Source organism: Entelurus aequoreus, linkage group LG16 (genome assembly GCF_033978785.1).
Source record: "Entelurus aequoreus isolate RoL-2023_Sb linkage group LG16, RoL_Eaeq_v1.1, whole genome shotgun sequence".
NCBI classification, from domain to species: domain Eukaryota; kingdom Metazoa; phylum Chordata; class Actinopteri; order Syngnathiformes; family Syngnathidae; genus Entelurus; species Entelurus aequoreus.
Window position 1 is genome coordinate 51,892,924 of NC_084746.1, and position 20,265 is coordinate 51,913,188.

At 37.9% G+C, this 20,265-nt stretch overlaps 1 protein-coding gene, 2 long non-coding RNA genes and 2 other non-coding genes across 5 annotated transcripts in view; 4 read left to right on the plus strand and 1 right to left on the minus strand.

The window, feature by feature from the left end:
* Positions 1 to 2,888: 2,888 nt before the first annotated feature.
* LOC133631413 (uncharacterized) lies at positions 2,889 to 6,035 on the plus strand. Its single transcript, XR_009821462.1, has 5 exons — positions 2,889 to 2,978; positions 3,607 to 3,669; positions 5,357 to 5,413; positions 5,589 to 5,645; positions 5,915 to 6,035. It is a non-coding gene; the product is annotated as an uncharacterized LOC133631413 (long non-coding RNA).
* LOC133631677 (small nucleolar RNA SNORA74) lies at positions 5,078 to 5,277 on the plus strand. Its single transcript, XR_009821581.1, has one exon. It is a non-coding gene; the product is annotated as a small nucleolar RNA SNORA74 (small nucleolar RNA).
* LOC133631678 (small nucleolar RNA SNORD63) lies at positions 5,454 to 5,523 on the plus strand. The gene has a single exon (XR_009821582.1). It is a non-coding gene; the product is annotated as a small nucleolar RNA SNORD63 (small nucleolar RNA).
* Positions 6,036 to 7,770: 1,735 nt separating the features above from the next.
* best4 (bestrophin 4) lies at positions 7,771 to 20,075 on the minus strand. Its single transcript, XM_062023293.1, has 9 exons — positions 19,924 to 20,075; positions 19,739 to 19,839; positions 15,190 to 15,423; positions 13,379 to 13,533; positions 13,212 to 13,289; positions 11,782 to 11,934; positions 8,268 to 8,348; positions 8,031 to 8,185; positions 7,771 to 7,964 (listed from the first exon to the last, which is right to left on the minus strand). Exons 1-9 carry the CDS (start codon positions 20,073 to 20,075, stop codon positions 7,787 to 7,789), a joined length of 1,287 nt encoding a protein of 428 aa, XP_061879277.1. The 3' UTR covers positions 7,771 to 7,786.
* LOC133631174 (uncharacterized) overlaps positions 9,314 to 20,265 on the plus strand; it is a 37,255-nt gene continuing 26,303 nt past the window's right edge. The window contains exons 1-5 of the long non-coding RNA XR_009821412.1: positions 9,314 to 11,538; positions 11,755 to 11,828; positions 13,346 to 13,444; positions 15,168 to 15,432; positions 17,344 to 17,466. This is a non-coding gene — a long non-coding RNA (uncharacterized LOC133631174). The remainder of the gene's footprint in view (positions 11,539 to 11,754; positions 11,829 to 13,345; positions 13,445 to 15,167; positions 15,433 to 17,343; positions 17,467 to 20,265) is intronic.

Here is a 20,265-nt window from a genome sequence, read left to right on the forward strand (position 1 = left end):
CTGTTTCACATGTTTTTTCACCATGCTTTCTGTAACCAACCGGACCAAACTCACACGCATTACAAACATAGCAGCTAAAATCATCTGCCTACCCACACCCAGCATTTCAGATTCAAACCACAGGTCCATCACTCGACTGGCAAAAACGATAGTCCAGGATATCAGTCACCCACTACACCAATACATCATCCCACTACCATCAGGGCGCAGGTACAGAACCTTTAAATTCCGTAGGGCCTGCCTCAGAAAAAGCCTGATCCCTGCCCTTAACAACAACCTGTTTGACAAGCCTAGAAATGTGTTGGTCATGTATGATGTATTTTTGTTATTTTTGTTTTGTGATGTGTAATGTCTATTGTTTAAATGTACGGCAGTGAAAATGAATTTCCCCAACGGGGACCAATAAATCTAAATCTAAACACACCCCCAGACCATCACAGATGCTGGCTTTTGAATTTTGTGCCTATAGCAATCCGGATGGTTCTTTTCCTCTTTGTTTTGGAGGACACAACGTCCACGGTTTCCAAAAATAATTTGAAATGTGGACTCGTCAGACCACAGAACACTTTTACACTTTGCATCAGTCCATCTTAGATGAGCGTTTCTGGGTGTTGTTGATAAATGGCTTTGGTTTTGCATAGTAGAGTTTTAACTTGCACTTACAGATGTAGCGACAAACTGTAGTTACTGACAGTGGTTTTCTGAAGTATTCCTGAGCCCATGTTTTGATATCCTTTACACACTTTTGATGCCTGAGGGATGGAAGGTCACGGGCTTAGCCGCTTATGTGCAGTGATTTCTCCAGATTCTCTGAACCTTTTGATGATATTACAGACCGTAGATGGTGAAATCCCTAAATTGAACGTTGAGAAATGTTGTTCTTAAACTGTTGGACAATTAGCTCAGGCATTTGTTGACAAAGTGGTGACCCTCGCCCCGTCCTTGTTTGTGAATGGCTGAGCATTTCATGGAAGCTGCTTTTATACCCAATCATGGCACCCACCTGTTCCCAATTAGCCTGTTCACCTGTGGGATGTTCCAAATAAGTGTTTGATGAGCATTCCTCAACTTTCTCAGTCTTTTTTGCCACTTGTGCCAGCTTTTTTGAAACATGTCGCAGGCATCAAACTCCAAATGAGCTAATATTTGCAAAAAATACCAACGTTTTCCATTTCGAACGTTAAGTATCTTGTCTTTGCAGTCTATTTAATTGAATATAGGTTGAAAAGAATTAGCAAATCATTGTATTCCATTTTTATTTACGATTTACACAACATGCCAACTTCACTGGTTTTGTAATAACTTTAGCACTTTTGCCATTTCAACTTCTCCAATGTCTTTCTTTCTTTAGCCCCTTAACACTTGTCATCAACTTATATAATTCATAACTGTGTTCCTCTCTTCCTCTCCTTCATCTTTTTCTTGCTCTTTTACCACTCGATTTCCCATCATTACTGCCTCTCCATTTCTTCACTCGCGTCTTATCTATTTCCATACCTTCCTTATACAACCTATCATTCCATCTATATTCAGTCACAAATCACTTTATGCATAAACCGCCAAATATTCATATTCAAATTGATACTTTCACCTCTTCCGGTTTCTGAGTTCAGTTTTTTTTCTCCTTAACCTTGTCGGTCTTTTCCTGAAAAGGAATTTACCTTTGCAACCTCATTATACTATTGGCTAAGTTTTATATTAATAAATGTTAGTTTCTCAATACCCGACCTGTTTTTTGTGCCTTTAAAAAAAGAATTAGAACTCTATGTTAAAACACTCTCTACCTCTAACAACCAAAAAGCAGTGAAAACGATGATGCTGTGTTCCAAATTTAAATTATTTACTGAAATTGAGTGTGCCTATGGCTTTGCACTTTGTACATATATATATATATATATATATATATATATATATATATATATATATATATATATATATATATATATATATATATATATACGGAAGACCGAAAAGTATATATATATATTTTTTCCTTTTTTCTTTTTTTCTTTTTTTTTTTAATTTTAAAAACCTTTATTTATAAATTGCAACATTTAAAAACAGTTGAGAAATAATAATTAAAAACAGTACAAAAACAGTACAAAACAGCGCCAGGGGTTGTAAATTCAAAGTAACTAAAATAGAATGCAATATATATATATATATATATATATATATATATATATATATATATATATATATATATATATATATATATATATATATATATATATATATATATATATATATATATATATATATATATATATATATATATATATATATATATATAGATATATATATATATTTTGCATTCTATCGGATATATATATATATATATATATATATATATATATATATATATATATATATATATATATATATATATATATATATATATATATATATATATATATATATATATATATATATATATTTTGCATTCTATTTTAGACTGTTTGTAAATGTTGCAATTTATAAATAAAGGTTTTTAAAATAAATAAAAAAAAGAAAAAAAGAAAAAAGGAAAAAAAATATATATATACTTTTCGGTCTTCCGTATTTCAAAATAAAAGTTCACTGACTCTGTACCCCTAAAGCTAATAACAATAATATTGATTATAAAAATAATAATTATACAATAATTAATATTCCAAAGATGTGTTTCCTATTTAAGATATTTGAGGAGGGCACTATACATGTAGCTGTTGCGTCAAAAATAATATTACAAAACCGGCAAAGTGAGAAACGAGGTAGATCCATTAAAATATATGATTTTATAAATAAACTCCAAATAAAGTATCCCACGACAAATACATAGATACATAAGACAGTTTATAAAAATAATTATATACTGTACATTCTTCCCACAATGCATAGCGCTGCGCTGCCTTTTATTTCCACGTCACGTGATTTCCGGTCTCTCTCTTCGCGAAAAAACCATGACTCGGCAGCGCAGCCTCTTGCTCAAGCGTGTGGTAAGATGTATTTATTTTATGTTTACAGTTGTCGTTAAATATGTTTTATATAAAAGACAAGCGTGTCAAAGATCATATGGTCATTTTAAGTGGGAAGAATATATATTGGTTATAAGTGTGATTCCTATGAACTAACTAACACTGCTTGTAGTTTGTGCCTAAAACAAATGCGTGTGTTCATTACTTGTTTGAGTGAAATGATCGATTAACTAGACCAGAAATGTATAAAACAACTCTAAAACTTTGTGGCAATATTCACGTATGCGTTTATATTACTTAAAGAGTACAATATGTACCTCGTGGGCGGAAGGACCTGGTAGCACGTGGCAGCCTCCTGCTATGCTAATGCTAATGTTCGTAATTTTTAAAAAATGTTAATACATTTAATAGTTGAGAAAATGTTGCAGGTAATTGTTACGGTTTTAATCCTGAATTGCAATGGATGCTCTCAGCTTTAGTCCGTAATGGCATTGCTGTAAATGGTTATGCCAACTTAGATTTACACAAACTTTAATGATCCACAAGGGAAATTGTTCAACCTGAAGCACGATGCATTTCAAGACATTTTCAGTAACTAAAGTAGTTGCAAATATTTTGTCTCTGTTGTGACTGTCAATTTTGATTTCAGAGATGCAAAGTCTCCTGCAAAAAACGAGCAGCAGACCTGGGATGAGACGACATACCCTTTAAGGTAAAACCACATGTGCCTATATTTGGACTTGGAGTGTCAAATTGGACAAAATGTAATTGGACTTGAATGATTCTTTGTCACTTTTTCCATACAAAAATAAATATATCATTAAATACATTTTAATGTGCATAATTGTAATTAAATACATATTAAATGTCAATTTACTGAATGTACATATATTATGTGAATTAATTTTAACATTTAATTTCACTATAGAAGTATTTCAAGATTTAGTGATTTATTGAAATTCATTGCACTTGTTTGGCAAAATCAACCATCAAAGTCAGCGGGCGGGTCTAACGGGAATCTAGTCCGATAATTGCCTTGGTCTGAGACTTTGGATGTCTTTTTAAAAACTGTGTTTCTTAACCACAAAGCCCGTTGTAAGTTTCCTGACTATAAGATAATGCTACTATTGTGGTAAGTGCTTTGCAGGTACCGTATTTTTCGGACTATAAGTCGCAGTTTTTTTCATAGTTTGGCCGGGGGTGTGACTTATACTTAAAAGCGACTTGTGTGAAATTATTAACACATTACCGTAAAATATCAAATATTATTAAGCTCATTCACGTAAGAGACTAGACTTATTAAGATTTCATGGGATTTAGTGATTAGGAGTGACTGTTTGCTATATGTCTGGTAAACATGTAGCATGTTCTATATGTTTATTTGAATGACTCTTACCATAATATGTTACGTTAACATACCAGGCACATTCTCAGTTGGTTATTTATGCCTCATATAACGTACTTATTCAGCCTGTTGTTCACTATTCTTTATTTTAAATTGCCTTTCAAATGTCTATTCTTGGTGTTGGCTTTTATCAAATAAATTTCCCCCCAAAAATCGTGCGACTTATGTTTTTTTCCCTTTATTATGCATTTTCGGCAGGTGGGACTTGTACTCCGAAAAATGCGGTAGTCTAAATAAAAGTGATTTTTAATCTTTAAAGAGGCCTTATTTTTATACATTTTAGCTAACTAAAATGATCTAACTTTGTTCATTAAAACTAAATTTAGATGACCAACATTTCTCTAAAATTAAAAGTACATTTTCATCAAGATTAAAGCTAGATTAAAAACTTCTGTCAAAATGCGCACCGGTTGATGAAATTAAATTGAAGTAATTAAATCCAAAATAGATAAAACATGAAATAATAAATTTAAATCTGAGGTAAATAATTATTTTTAATATTTGTTAAATATTGAAATGGTTAAATATAATATCGTAAACTAATGACATTTAACAACCATTTAAATATGTTTTTTTTAAATTAATGACAATTAAGTAATAAAGATGTATTAATGTCCTTCTGTCCCATTTGACCCTCCATAGATGTAAGACCATAATCCTAATGCTACATTACAGAAACTGTGGGTTTGCCTTGCCTTGAAATGTAGCATTGCGTCCCAGCACTAAGTCAGCTGCCCAGACAACGTGTCTGGCTCGGTGTTACAGTGCTGGAAGATGAAGCCTCTGCACAGGTTTCTCAGCTGTGCAGGTTCTGTTTTAGATTCTGTTGCTGTTGAACGGCTGCAGAGCATGGCCCAACGAGAGTGGCCTATCCCGGACACATGTTGGGACGGGCCTAGTGCAGGGCCACACATATGCTGTTTTGTTTTGAATGCATGTTTGTAGTTTGATTGAAAAATGACCATAGAATGAACTGTCAATTTTCTTCCCATAGGATGGCTTTGTAGCCTATGGTGAGTCCGTTATTGTCATCCCCCATTGGTAACTGATGGTAAGTCCTACCATGATAACATGCATTTTTTTGTCTGAATGTGCTGTGATGATATTTTTATAACACATCATGCAGACATGATATCGTGGTGAACTTTAACCCTGAGCACACTATTTGACTGATGGCATTAAACTGTACTGTGGGCTACTAACTCATGGCTCTTTCTTTCCTGTAGCACATGCAAGCGGATGATGCACACGAAGCAGTGGATACCACATATCTGGACGTTCAGGTGTGCATAATCTGCATTTTTATTCAGAATTTAACATCCATACAGTAAACCCAATTGTGTACTGCCATGCCAGAGACTAACTTTTCTCTGCTGTGGAATCTTTGTATTGGGAGATAGATGTCAGGACTTTGGCACAGGTGTATGTAATTTCAGTTTACTAGAACCTGACTGAAGACCTGAGACATTGCTCATGTTTATAAAAATAAAAATAAAAAAATGCATCTGATGGGATACATCCATTTTAAATGAATATTTTTCTTTTATTGTAGTTTCACATGTGGCCTGATCTGAGAGTGGAGACTGGTGCCTTCCTGTGGATGTGACTGAAACACTAAAAGAAACGTGATTGCAATAGAGTTTAAATTGAATAAAAGAACCTACATAATGATATTTTAGTTTGCTTTTTCATCTTGGCCCTAAACGTATAAAATATGTACCATATTTTTCGGACTATAAGTCGCTCCGGAGTATAAGTCGCACCAGCCGAAAATTCACAATAAAGAAGGGAAAAAATATATACGTCGCACTGGAGTATAAGTCGCACTTTTGCGGGAAATGTATTTGATAAAAGCCAACACCAAGAATAGACATTTGAAAGGCAATTTAAAATAAAGAATAGTGAACAGGCTGAATAAGTGTACGTTATATGACGCATAAATAACCGAGAACGTGCCTGGTATGTTAACGTAACATATTATGGTAAGAGTCATTCAAATAACGAACATATAGAACATGTTATACGTTTACCAAACAATCTGTCACTCTTAATCGCTAAATCCCATGAAATCTTAAACATCTAGTCTCTTACGTGAATGAGCTAAATATTTATTTTACGGTAATGTGTTAATAATTTCACACAAGTCGCTCCGGAGTATATGTCGCACCCTGTGTTGGGACTAACGCGTTACTGTAACGCCGTTAGTTTCGGCGGTAACTAGTAATCTAACGCGTTTTTTTATATACAGTAACTCAGTTACCGTTACTGCATGATGCGTTACTACATAAAAATAATGTAAAATAACGCAGTATCGGCTAGAAACAGAAGATCTGAGTGTTTTATTGGAGCGCTCCGGTGGAAAAGAGGCGTGCTTTCCCCCACCCACAGAAAGCATGCGTTCCTCCAGAGCCGTACTACGGGTCTAACAACCTTCACTTTACCCGGAAGAGGGTCTTTAACAGCTGAGGGTGAATGACGATGCCGGCGGTTTGTTGCAACTTTTTGACTTTATTGCACGCAGCCATCCACCAAGCTAGAGCACCTACACACATTCACTGTCGCCGCTCCCTCACCTCTCTCGCCCACTCACTCACTGACGTCACTCACCTCTCATGCTGTCATATCTTAAAGGGCCACACACACGCATACGCTACTCTCATAACAAGACATCATGGCGAAGCCAGAAGTCGAGTTTCTTAACATGGAGACATTCTCAATACTTTTCTTTTGTCGAGCACAAAGAAAATAACATTTTAGTTAAATGTAAGTTGTGTCTTGGATCAAAGATCCTATCTACTTAAAGTTAAAGGGCCATTATGTCGCAGCTATTTAAAATAGTTTAGTCAATTTTTTCTGGCCTGAAATAAATTGGCCCTTTGAAACATATCTTTGTCTTTGTGTGTTGTATGTAGAGCACATTGTTTGTGTGTTGTATGTAGACCACATTCTTTGTGTGTTGTATGTAGACCACATTGTGTGTTGTATGTAGACCACATTGTGTGTTGTATGTAGAGCACATTGTTTGTGTGTTGTATGTAGACCACATTGTTTGTGTGTTGTATGTAGACCACATTGCTTTCTGAGTTCAGTGATGCAAATGCATGTCAAGTTGATCAACAGATTGTATTATTCTCCACTGCAATAACAGTACTGAAATGAAGGCTAAAAGGGCATTAATGGGAGCCTTAAAAAAAGGGGGGGAAAAATAAGTAGTTACTTTTCACAGTAACGCATTACTTTTTGGTGTAAGTAACAGTTACTTTTGAAATAAAGTAACTAGTAATTGTTACTGGTTTTCAGTAACTAACCCAACACTGGTCGCACCCACGGCCAAACTATGGAAAAAAAATTTGTGATTTATAATCCGAAAAATACGGTATTCATTTTCAAACTGACAAATGCCTCACATTACCACAAGCAATATTTATTCCTCGTTTGCATCCACTTTGATCCTTATCTTCACTTGTTTGTGGTGGTGCTCATCATCCATGTTCTCTGTAAAGTGGTGTAACGATGAGTCAATTAGTGATGGGAGGCTGCAACCCTGCAGCAGACCCACACTGTCTTTCTGCTTGTGGAGCTCTAGGTCCTCCAAGCTCATCCTGCAATTACATGTTATTCTAAGTGAAGTCTGCAATGTGCACAGGGGTATTAAGAATATCACTGACCTCATGTCGAAGGTGGAGCCTTTAAATGCTGGTGTCTGACTATCTGCTGCAGTGGACAATGTGTAAGGGACAGAGAAATGTCTCTGGGCCCAGTGCTTGTCCTTCTCCGGGGGAGCCAGGTTCTGGTACATGTCGTCCACCGCCAGCATGGACACCTGCATCAGACACAAAATACCAACAATCGGCACCAAAACATGTTGGCGGCTTTAGAAGATGGGGAAAGTGACATGTGGCAACCTGGATGTTCCTGTCAATCAGCTGGTTGGTTTCAAAGTCGTCATCATCCTCTCCAAATGGGTTGATGATCAGCTCTCCCACCTGCCGTGTGGACCCGGTTTTAGAGTTGCCCTCGGGGTATGAATGTCTTCAACATCGCGACATGAAAGCAGTATTGGGGATTCTCACCCAGACATGACTGAATATTGTGTATCTTGTACCTAGTTCTTGTTTACACTGACCTCTTAAATATCCGCCCTCGTTAATACAGCTCCCAAAATGCATTGCGCTAAAAAGCGCGCGTCAACGTCATATTTTAGTTAGCTAGTGTGCTACTTGCCTTTCGGTGTTCCATGATATTAATTAGCGCTTATTGAGTCATCCCCTAGCAGCCGGGAAATCGTTGAAAACAAACAGAAAAAGCATTTAACGAGCGTTGTGGCTTGGAAGTCGGCGTTAAATCCTTCATTAACGCATTTTTACTTATTCGCATATCGTGTGAAAAAACGAAAATGTATTATTTGCGTCAGACTCGTCTCAGTGAACTTTAAAGCTTCTCAGGCTTAGCTTAGCTTGCTAGTTAGCTTAGCCTGCGCGCTACTAAGAAAGAGACGCGGAAGTTATCAACAAGATCAAGTGTGTATAAAATATTGAGAGATTTGAGGGCTACATGTATTGAATGGCAACATGAAAATTGTAGGGTTTATTGGTTTTTAAAAACCCAACTGTTAAGTGCAAATTTAAACGAAACCGGTTTTCGAAAATAGCTAGCTAGGCTATAGACTATATAGTATATTACTTACTTAACTTAATCCTCTTCTTCCCGGATGGGAAATAAGGCTTCGACGCCATTCATCTCGCTGCTGTGCTCGTCTCTTTCAGCTCCCCTTCAACTGTTCTTCGCCAGGTATTCTTTGGCCGCCCTGGTTTACGTTTTCCCGGTGGTGTCCATCTTAACGCTGCCTTTGGTATCCTCTCGTTGTCCGGTTTTCGAAAATAGCTAACTAGGCTATAGACTATATAGTATATACCGCATGTTATTTTTGTACAACAACAACTTCAACTGTCGAACGTTATAAGGTACAAATTCAACAAGTACAACATTAGCACGGACGTATAGCCATGTTGTGGTTAAGAAGGTGGATTTTTGTTCCTTATATTTACCAGAAACGAAGTGATCCGAACACACGACCCGGGACTTTGGGGGACTCCAGTGAGAACCGTCCTCGTTTTCCCGGTGTAAAGCTGCGAGCCATTTGTCTCGTCTCTGTGGGCTTTTATCACGCTTTGGCAGAACAAAATACAACCTTTGTTTTCCCTGTTTCCAGTTGTGGTTAGCACAACCAAAAACAACACAGTTTTTCGGCATTTTGGAGGCAGAATGACGGGTTTAACCAGCGTAGGTCGACAGGTAAAGAGTAATGGCAACGGTTTGTTTTCAACGCCAGTCTGGTTGCTATGGCTCGAAGAACCCGTATGTAGCTCAGTTGCCCGGATGTCGGCCCTCACCCTGCACAAATTGGCGCTGAATATGTCGAACCTGGTTTAAAAAATGTTTTTAATCCCCTGTAATTGTAAAACTTAACCTCTCACGGGTTAATTCGCTTAGCATTTTGCTTAACTAGCTAAAATGGTCGTGTTCATAGACATATAAGTAGACGCAGCATTGGCTGCTGTGACGCGAGAAATTCGGCCGCCATCTTGAAGTGGTGATGAGGAGCCGGCGAGCAGCCTAAACTGGCAGTTGACAGGTAGAAAACAAAGATGCCGGGCTGGTGTTCAGCGTTTTCCTGCTCAAATGAGCGGACTGTTGAAAATAGGAATCGGGGGATTACTTTTCACAAGTAAGAATTAACATTAACGTACTATTGTTTGTGTTTTGTGAAAAGAATATTACCACAGAGTTGAGGAGCAAAGATCTTCAATAGTACTAAAATCGTAGCCGCTAGCAAACAAGAATATGACCATAATATAATTTGTTGTCAATGAAATTGCATTTAAAAATGTCATACATGAATAACAAAGTTGAAATAAATGATGAAGATAAAGATTGTAAAAGCCAACAGGGGTAAAAGTTAGGACCACAGTCTAGATTGTGTAGGGGGGTAATATATGTTAGCTAACTAGACAATCAGATGGACAGTGGCTATACAGTATTATACAAGTCTAAATTTAGTCTAGCTTTCTAACCCAATTTTTATGTAGGATATACACATGTATATATAACCTAATCATATTGTTTCTTGAATGTAGGAATAGCTGACCGTTTTTTTCCCCCTTCTCTGGGATTATATTCCCAGTTTTGTTCTCGGACGTCTGGTCACTTATAGCATATAAGAATATTCTATTACTGTTAAGCAAACTATGAATAATAAAACACGCCAAAACATGTGTCCTTTATCATAGCTACACGTATGACAAAAAACCGCGTGAAAATCAGTGGTATTCAGTGAGGTAAGATGAATTAAATGCGCTGACAGTTCATTGCTCCTGCCAAATGAATTGCACTGAGTGGAGCGGATCACCACTCCAAGATGGCGGCCCCGCGTCTCGTCAGCGCCAGTAGGCAGTAGTGCTCGATGCTGCATACCCTTATAACATGATATTTTAGTTAGCTAGCGTGCTATTTGCCTTACGATGTTGCATGATATTAATTAGCGCTTATATAGTTTGAGTCAAGTTTACATGTTATAACTGCACAAATCGGCGCTGAATATTTCGAATCTGGTTAAAAAAAATCTTAATCACCTGTCTAACTGTAAAACTTAACCTCTCACGGGTTAATTCGCTTAGCATTTTGCTTAACTACCTAAACTGGTAGTGTCGTTAACCTAACTATCTTTGACTTTTTTGGAACGTCGAATATAAAATGGTCAACACTGGGGGGGCGAGAAAAAAAATTCTCAGTCTAAGCCTGGGCCCCTGTAGAGGGGGTCCAGACTGAGGCCAAGGAAGAAAAAAAACTCATAGCCATAGCACACATAAACGTGTGTAAAAGGGGAAACATCAAAGGACATTAAAAGAGCAGAGCTGATGCAACCAGCCACGTCTACACACAGCCACAAAAGTAAACCAAAAAAAACAAAACATACCCGGTACACTGTGGAGGCCTCGGCGTGTTCCATGCCATTGTCTGCTGGGGTGGGGGGGAGCATGGCCAGAGACAGGAGCAGACCCAACAAAGCAACCAAGAGAGCCATTACGCCCTTCTTGGAAGAATAAAATGTTTCGTGCCCCCCCGAAGGAAGAAAAAAATGTTTCACGCCCCACCTCCCCACTCTTTGCTGCGACTGTAAGTATAATTTCTGTATGAATTTGTTATACCTGCAGAATATTGTAAGTTTATTAATATTAAAGTAAACACACCGTGGCATTGCACCGCGGCCCACTATTGGAGAAGGACTGCGCTAAACAACTGAGTGTTCATGCCAGGAGCCACACCGGCCCTGCTTGTTGTCATTAACACTATGTTGCATTGGGTCCGCATAAGGTAACCTTATCTGCACAGGGCTGGACCAGAGATCCCTGGACTCACCTTGAGCCATCCGGCATAGAAGAAGAACTGCAGCAGCGTGAAGACAGGTACGTACAGATCTATTTTGTGGTCCTTGTAACCTTTATCCGGGTTAAGGAACTGGCGGCCGATGACAGAGAAGGCGAAGAAGGAGTAGACGGCCAAAGTAACCACCTGGGAAACGATAAAGCAAGACAAGTCAGTTCGATGTTGGTGTGTTTTTGTCTTAACCCAGGGGTCGGCAACCCAAAATGTTGAAAGAGCCATATTGGACCACAAATACAAAAAAGTAATCGGTCTGGAGCCGCAAAAAATTTAAAGACTTGTTTAAGTGTTGTAATGATGGCAACACATGATGTAAGTGGCTAATTAGCTATATTAGCCTACTATCAAAATGACTGTGTCGCAGGCTGCTGCAAATCTTCGTTGACAGAAATGTTGAAATGTAATATTTATTCTACACATTTGTACAACATTGGAAAATATTAGTAAAACTTCTCAGAAGGTGAGATAACTCCTCTAAATGACTGTCTTGGAATGACCAAAGGTATAGATGTGTGTGTCCAAGTTAAAGGAAAGGGCAGGCTGTCTTCTTCTAAAGGGTTTATTACAATCTTTGCAAGCTGGGTAACGTTTGCTGTGGTCTGGAACAACATGGCGCAACAACTATCAGAAATGTAGCCAATATAACATACAGATAATGTGTCATGAAACAAAAAAATAAACTAAATACACAGAGGACATACGTAAAGGAAATTAAATGAGCTCAAATATACCTACAAACAAGGCATAATGATGCAATATGTACATACAGCTAGCCTAAATAGCGTGTTAGCATTGGATTAGCTTGCAGTCATACAGTGATTTAAACTTTTATTAGTAGATTGCACAGTACAGTACTTATTCCGTACAATTGACCACTAAATGGTAACACCCGAATAAGTTTTTCAACTTGTTTAAGTCGGGGTCCACGTTAATCAATTCATGGTAATGAATTGATTAGCACTGATTAGCACTCCATGACAAGTCAATAACATCAACAAAGCTCACCTTTGGGCATTCACACACAGCACAAAACGTTTGGTGGACAAATTTAGACAAAGGAGGAGTGGCATAAAACACGTCTTTCTGTGGCAGCGTCGGAGAAAGTTGTACATGTAAACAAACTGTTGAGTCACAGTCCACAGTCCAGTTCAAGGGCCGCTGAAATTAGTAGGACAAAACGGCGCTCACCAAATACTCTCATCAGTGAAGCACAAACATGTTAAACAGGGGGCTTTCTAACAATTAGGAAGGTTTGTGTCGTGTTTGTCTTCCCATTTTTTTCCCCCATTTCCATACATTTTTGAAAAAGCTCTATGGAGCCACCAGGGCGCCGCCAAAGAGCTGCATGTGGCTCTAGAGCCGCGGGTTGCTGACCCCCGTCTTAACCCAGCATGACTGCATCTCACCTGGGTGTAGACCAGAGGGATGCTGATCCAGTCGTAGTGGAACAGGAGGCTGCATTTGGCCCTGTAGTTGTTAAGCTCCTGCAAGAACAATCAATTATGGAGTTGAAGTTTAATAGCATCTTGTTGCTTTGTAGTGTCGACACGCTGATGAAACCAAAGAGAGTCACGTCGGTGAGGAGTCTCAAAGCGATGTCGTCCCTCACGCGACCCTCTTCCCTCGCTCTGGAGGCCAGGTTAGCAAACCAGGTCAAAGGCATCCAGTACTTGTTGAAGTCTGAGTGCAGCGACTGCAACTTTTTTAGCTCGTGCGAAGTCATGAAGCCTGGACATAAACATGATGAGACAATAGATTGGAAAAAGTTGGGTGTGATTGCTGCAAAACTGAAATGCTGATGAGCCAAAATGCTACTCTAGTTAGGCAAGCAATAGGCAGATGGCACAACTCATTACGCAGAATACCAAGTTCAAACACTACCACTCAGCACAGATCAGAATCTGCATTGTGTGGTAAAGTATCAATTTAGGCTTTTTTTCAAAGCTACTGTTTTCTATAAATAGCACACATTTTGACCGACATTAAAGTAAACCGCATAAAAATCAGTTGAGAAATAAACAAGCCATGATATAGATGTCGCCAAATATGTGGCTCTGAGGAGAATGTGGGATTTTAGGGGGAGAAACAGGCCTGGTCCTAACCAATCTGGCAACCTAGGCAAGATTTTAGGTGGCACCCCCCCCCCCCCCCCCCCCACATCGGCAGTGAAGTGTATATACTCACAAGAAACCGAATAGCTTTGTCTTTGACCTTTTTTTTAACTTAAAGAAAGAAAATTAACATATTATATGAGAATGTTATGTTATGATTATCTTTAACCGAATCACAGCAGTGCTCAAATAAAAAAAAAAGCATTCCCTCTCATGTGATATTGCTTAATTAACATTAATGATGTGCACTTTAACAACTAGGCTTACAACTATACCTAATATATAAAGGGGTGGAAAAGTGACTATTACCTGCAGGGCAAACATTAGCTAACCAGAAGGCAATAACAATGTAAACAAAAAACACCTGCTTAAAAGATCTAATACAAATGTCCCTGAGGAATGTAAGGTGGGAGTACTGTAATTACCTAACGTTACATTGTTATTTTCCATAACAATTTAGCCCCCTCCACAATATTAACCCGACGTTAAAACAGAACTAGCTATTTATTGATTAGCAATTGCCGAATCATGTAACATTAGCTTAATGCTAAAAAGCCAGGTTACTATCACATTCTGTAACAGACAAATAATTTCATGTAGGCTAACGTTACCTACCTGCTACCTCTGTCTTTTTCTCGTTTCTCCTCCTCTTCTTTTCTATTTTTTCTTCCCTGGGCACCTGACAGTTTTGGCCGTTTTGACATCTTGTGTTGATTTTTTGATGTGGTAAGAGTCATGATACGGGAAGGGAGGGGGCGCACTGTCCAGGGGGGATGGGGGGGGGCGTAATGTAACAAATAATATTTCTATTAAATAGGCTTTACTTTGCATTTTAATTAACATGGGATTAATTTTTGTATTTAGAAATAATAGTATCAACTTTTTTTTTTTTTTTTCTCCAACATTTGTGGCACTGGCGTGGCGCCCCCTGATGGACGGCGCCCTTAGCATTTGCCTATACGGCCTATGCCACGGGCCGGCCCTGGGGGGAAATGTTGAGTATTCTGGTGTTTGATAGATATGAATCAGTTGAGAAATATGGGCGGAGAAGCCCGTCAAAATAAAGGACGGAATATAAATGATCATTGATTAAAAAGTGGTGCGGAATTCTATTTGTGTGACTGCCCGAATGCAGCTGAGATAGGCTCTAGCACCACCCGCGACCCTAAGAGGGACATTCGGTAGAAAATGGATGGATGGATGCAACAATTAGGGATCTAAATGTGCTTGATGTCCTATTTTCTCCTGCAGGACAGACACAAGTGGTACCTACCGGCCTCCACCACGTGCTCCAGCGTAGGGAAGCGCTTGTGAACCCTGGTGCTGATGGAGCGCAGGATGAGAACCGACGACAGGTTGGCGTATCTCATCAGTGTGCGGCGAAGCAGGCGGCCCCTTTCGTCGGTGCCGTGGACGTTGCCGGAAACCACCATCATCAGGTTGTCGGGCAGCGGGAAGCTGGTGTATTGACCCCACCAACGGTTGAAGGCCAACGTCACGTAAAAGCCTGAAAAAGGTCAGTTTTTTTTCTTTATTTTTGTGTACATGTACATTGTTTACCATGAATTGATTAACGTGGACCTCGACTTAAACAAGTTGAAAAACTTATTGGGGTGTTACCATTTAGTGGTTAATTGTACGGAATATGTACTGTACTGTGCAATCTACTAATAAAAGTCTCAATCAAATAATCAATCAATCATATAGTTAAACATACAGGGCACTTTATTAGGTACACTTAAGCTCTTTCTCCCATGTTGGTGACCTCATGCTTTATACTGGAAACAGACAAAGCAAGCGGTTGTACATGGATGGATGACTTATTAAGATATAAAGTTGTTTTATTTGCCAAAACGTTTTTTTCTTAGTAGGCACTATAACGTATTTTTCGGAGTATAAGTCGCTCCGGAGTATAAGTCACACCGGCCGAAAATGCATAATAAAGAAGGAAAAAAACATATATAAGTCGCATTGGAGTATAAGTCGCATTTTTGGGGGACATTTATTTGATAAAAGCCAACACCAAGAAAAGACATTTGAAAGGCAATTTAAAATGTCTAAAGAATAGTGAACAACAGGCTGAATAAGTGTACGTTATATGAGGCATAAATAACCAACTGCTATGTTAACGTAACATATTATGGTAAGAGTCATTCAAATAACTATAACATATAGAACATGCTATACGTTTACCAAACAATCTGTCACTCCTAATCGCTAAATCCCATGAAATCTTATACGTCTAGTCTCTTACGTGAATGACATCAATAATATTATTTGATATTTTACGCTAATGTGTTAATCATTTCACACATAAGTCGCTCCTGAGTATAAGTCACAAAAAACTGCGACTTATAGTCGGAAAAATACGGTAATCGGTTCATCTTTTTAACTACAACCTCTGGCAAAAATGATAGACTAGGAGAATGTTTATTCAATTTAATTTTGTAGAAAAAAACAAAACATAAAGAATAGTTAAAAAATGTTGCCAGATGTTTGCTAGCCCTTGTTGTATTTTTTCTTCTACTACTACTACTACTACTACTACTACCACCACAATAGATTAGATATAACTTTATTGATCCCGAGGGTGTGTGTCCTCAGGGAAAATGAGGTTCCAGTAGCAGCAACACGGCATGCAGTGTACAAGACAGTAGTACAGCAACAGCACGGGTGAAACAGATGTAAATACAAAAATAAACAGTCAAAAACTGTATGAAAATGCTGAAATGTGTGCCCAAACAAACGATCTCACGCATTAGTGAGTAACTCTTATTGAGTACGACTTCAAAATAATCCACCATGGGAACTACCCGTATTTTTCAGAGTATAAGTCACTCCGGAGTATAAGTCCCACCGGCCGAAAATGCATAATAAAGAAGGAAAAAAACATATATAAGTCGCACTGGAGTATAAGTCGCATTTTTTGGGGACATTTATTTGCTAAAAGCCAACACCAAGAATAGACATTTGAAAGGCAATTTCAAATGTCTAAAGAATAGTGAACAACAGGCTGAATAAGTGTACGTTATATGAGGCATAAATAACCAACTGGTGTGTAAACGTAACATATTATGGTAAGAGTCATTCAAATAACTATAACATATAGAACATGCTATACGTTTACCAAACAATCTGTCACTCCTAATCACTAAATCCCATGAAATCTTATACGTCTAGTCTCTTACGTGAATGACATCAATAATATTATTGGATATTTTACGCTAATGTGTTAATCATTTCACACATAAGTCGCTCCTCAGTATAAGTCGCACTGTGAAAAAAACTGCGACTTATAGTCCGAAAAATACAGTAATCTTCGACCGATTTGCTTATGTTAAGTATAATATATACCTAAAATCTGAGCTATAAAACTTCAATTAAGAAAAATCATCAAGTCAAATTGTCTTTTGTCTACTTTTTGCAGTGTGTATGGAAAGGTCAAAATATTAGAAACAGTTGTCATCCATCCATTTTCTACCGCTTGTCCCTCTGAGGATCGTAGGGGGGGGCTGGAGCCTATCCCAGCTGCACTCGGGCGGACGGCAAGGTACGCCCTGGACAAGTCACTCACACAGTACGATATGTTTAAAAGTTAAAGTTAAAGTACCAATGATTGTCACACACACTCTAGGTGTGGCGAAATATGCATTTGACCCATCACCCTTGATCACCCCCTGGGAGGTGAGGGGAGCAGTGGGCAGCAGCGGTGGCCGCGCCCGGGAATCATTTTTGGTGATTTAACCCCCAATTCCAACCCTTGATGCTGAGTGCTAAACAGGGAAGTATTGGGTCCCATTTTTATAGTCTTTGGTATGACTTGGCCGGGGTTTGAACTCACAACCTACCGAACTCAGGGCGAACACTCTAACCCAGGGGTCACCAACCTTTTTGAAACCAAGAGCTACTTCTTGGGTAGTGATTAATGCGAAGGGCTACCAGTTTGATACACACTTAAATAAATTGCCAGAAATAGCCAATTTGCTCAATTTACCTTTAACTCTATGTTATTATTAATAATTAATGATATTTACACTTAATTGAACGGTTTAAAAGAGGAGAAAACACGAAAAAAATGACAATTAAATTTTGAAACAGTTTATTTTCAATTTCGACTCTTTAAAATTCAAAATTTAACCGAAAAAAAGAAGAGAATAACTAGCTAATTCGAATCTTTTTATGGAACATCGTTGGTAATTTTTCCTGATTAAGATTAATTTTAGAATTTTGATGACCTGTTTTAAATAGGTTAAAATCCAATCTACACTTTGTTAGAATATATAACAAATTGGACCAAGCTATATTTCTAACAAAGACAAATCATTATTTCTTCTAGATTTTCCAGAACAAAAATTTTAAAAGAAATTCAAAAGACTTTGAAATAAGATTTAAATTTGATTCTACAGATTTTCTAGATTTGCCAGAATAATTTTTTTGAATTTTAATCATAATACGTTTGAAGAAATATTTCCCAAATATTATTCGTCGAAAAAACAGAAGCTAAAATGAAGAATTACATTAAAATGTATTTATTATTCTTTACAATAAAAAAAATTAAATTTACTTGAACATTGATTTAAATTGTCAGGAAAGAAGAGGAAGGAATTGAAAAGGTAAAAAGGTATATGTGTTTAAAAATCCTAAAATCATTTTTAAGGTTGTATTTTTTCTCTAAAATTGTCTTTCTGAAAGTTATAGGAAGCAAAGTAAAAAAATTAATGAATTTATTTAAACAAGTGAAGACCAAGTCTTTAAAATATTTTCTTGGATTTTCAAATTCTATTTGAGTTTTGTCTCTCTTAGACTTAAAAATGTCGAGCAAAGCAAGACCAGCTTTCTAGTAAATAAATAAAATTAAAAAAATAGAGGCAGCTCACTGGTAAGTGCTGCTATTTGAGCTATTTTTAGAACAGGCCGACGGGCTACTCATCTGGTCCTTACGGGCTGCCTGGTTCCCGCGGGCACCGCGTTAGTGACCCCTGCTCTAACCACTAGGCCAGTGGTCCCCAACCACCGGCCGCACAAGAAATAAAAAAATAAAAAATAAAAAAGATATATATATATATATATTTTTATGAAATCAACATAAAAAACACAATATATACATTACATATCAATATAGATCAATACAGTCTGCAGGGATACAGTCCGTAAGCACACATGATTGCATTTATTTATGTAAAAAAAAAAAAAAGTTTTAGTTTTTTTAAATACCCCCCACCCCCTCTCCCCCCACCAGTCCGTGGGACAAATTTTCAAGCGTTGACCGGTCCGCAGCTACAAAAAGGTTGGGGACCACTGCACTAGGCCACTGAGTAGTTTCTGCACCACTGCAAACTACAGCCACAATAATGAAGAAGTTGAATAATGAAATATTATTAAATAGAAAGTTTCTCTCTCTCTATTTAAAATGCTGTAGTTAGAATTAGAGATGCCGATATTATCGGCCGATAAATGCTTTAAAATATAATATCGGAAATTATCGGTATCGTTTTTTTTAAATTATCGGTATCGTTTTTTTTTTTTATTTTATTTTTTTTTAAATTATTAAATCAACATAAAAAACACAAGATACACTTACAATTAGTGCACCAACCCAAAAAACCTCCCTCCCCCATTTACACTCATTCACACAAAAGGGTTGTTTCTTTCTGTTATTAATATTCTGGTTCCTACATTCTATATCAATATATATCAATACAGTCTGTAACGTCAGCAGCATGCTTAAGTGCACGCGTTTCTGTCATGTAAAGTGGTAATTTTTCACATATTATATGTATTCCGTCTCCTTCGGTCATATTTTTGCTCTCTCCTTGACGTACCGAGCACAAAGAGAACAGGGATGAAGCTGGTGTTGGTAAATTGGTCGCAGTAAAGGGCGATGCGCTCAAACAGTTCCTGCTGCCTGGGCGTGAGCATCAACCTGGGCATTGAAGACAACAGAAAATGAAACCGGAAGTAGAAGTTGAAGGTGTCATCTGCTCATGAAGATGATGTGGCGTCTTACCTGTAAAGCACGCTGAAAAAGACATAGACGCCACAGAAGAGTAGCAACTCCTTGTAGAGCAGCTTGTAGATGCTGCCCTTCCACCTAAACAGGAGCTTGGTGAAGCCGCCAAACCTCACGTTGGCCACCTCCAGAGTGTAGGAAACTGTCATGTCTGCAGACGAGCAGGGTCACGTCAGCCTTTGTGGGAAGCATTTAACTATGTAATGCCTCACCTGTGATACTAGCTCACCTGACGATGAAGAGAAGAACCTTCTCGTCCTCCTGCTTCATATTTAAAGCCTCAGTCTGTGGATTTATGACCTGGGAACACCATCTCAAATGTTGGCGTTATGTTTCCTT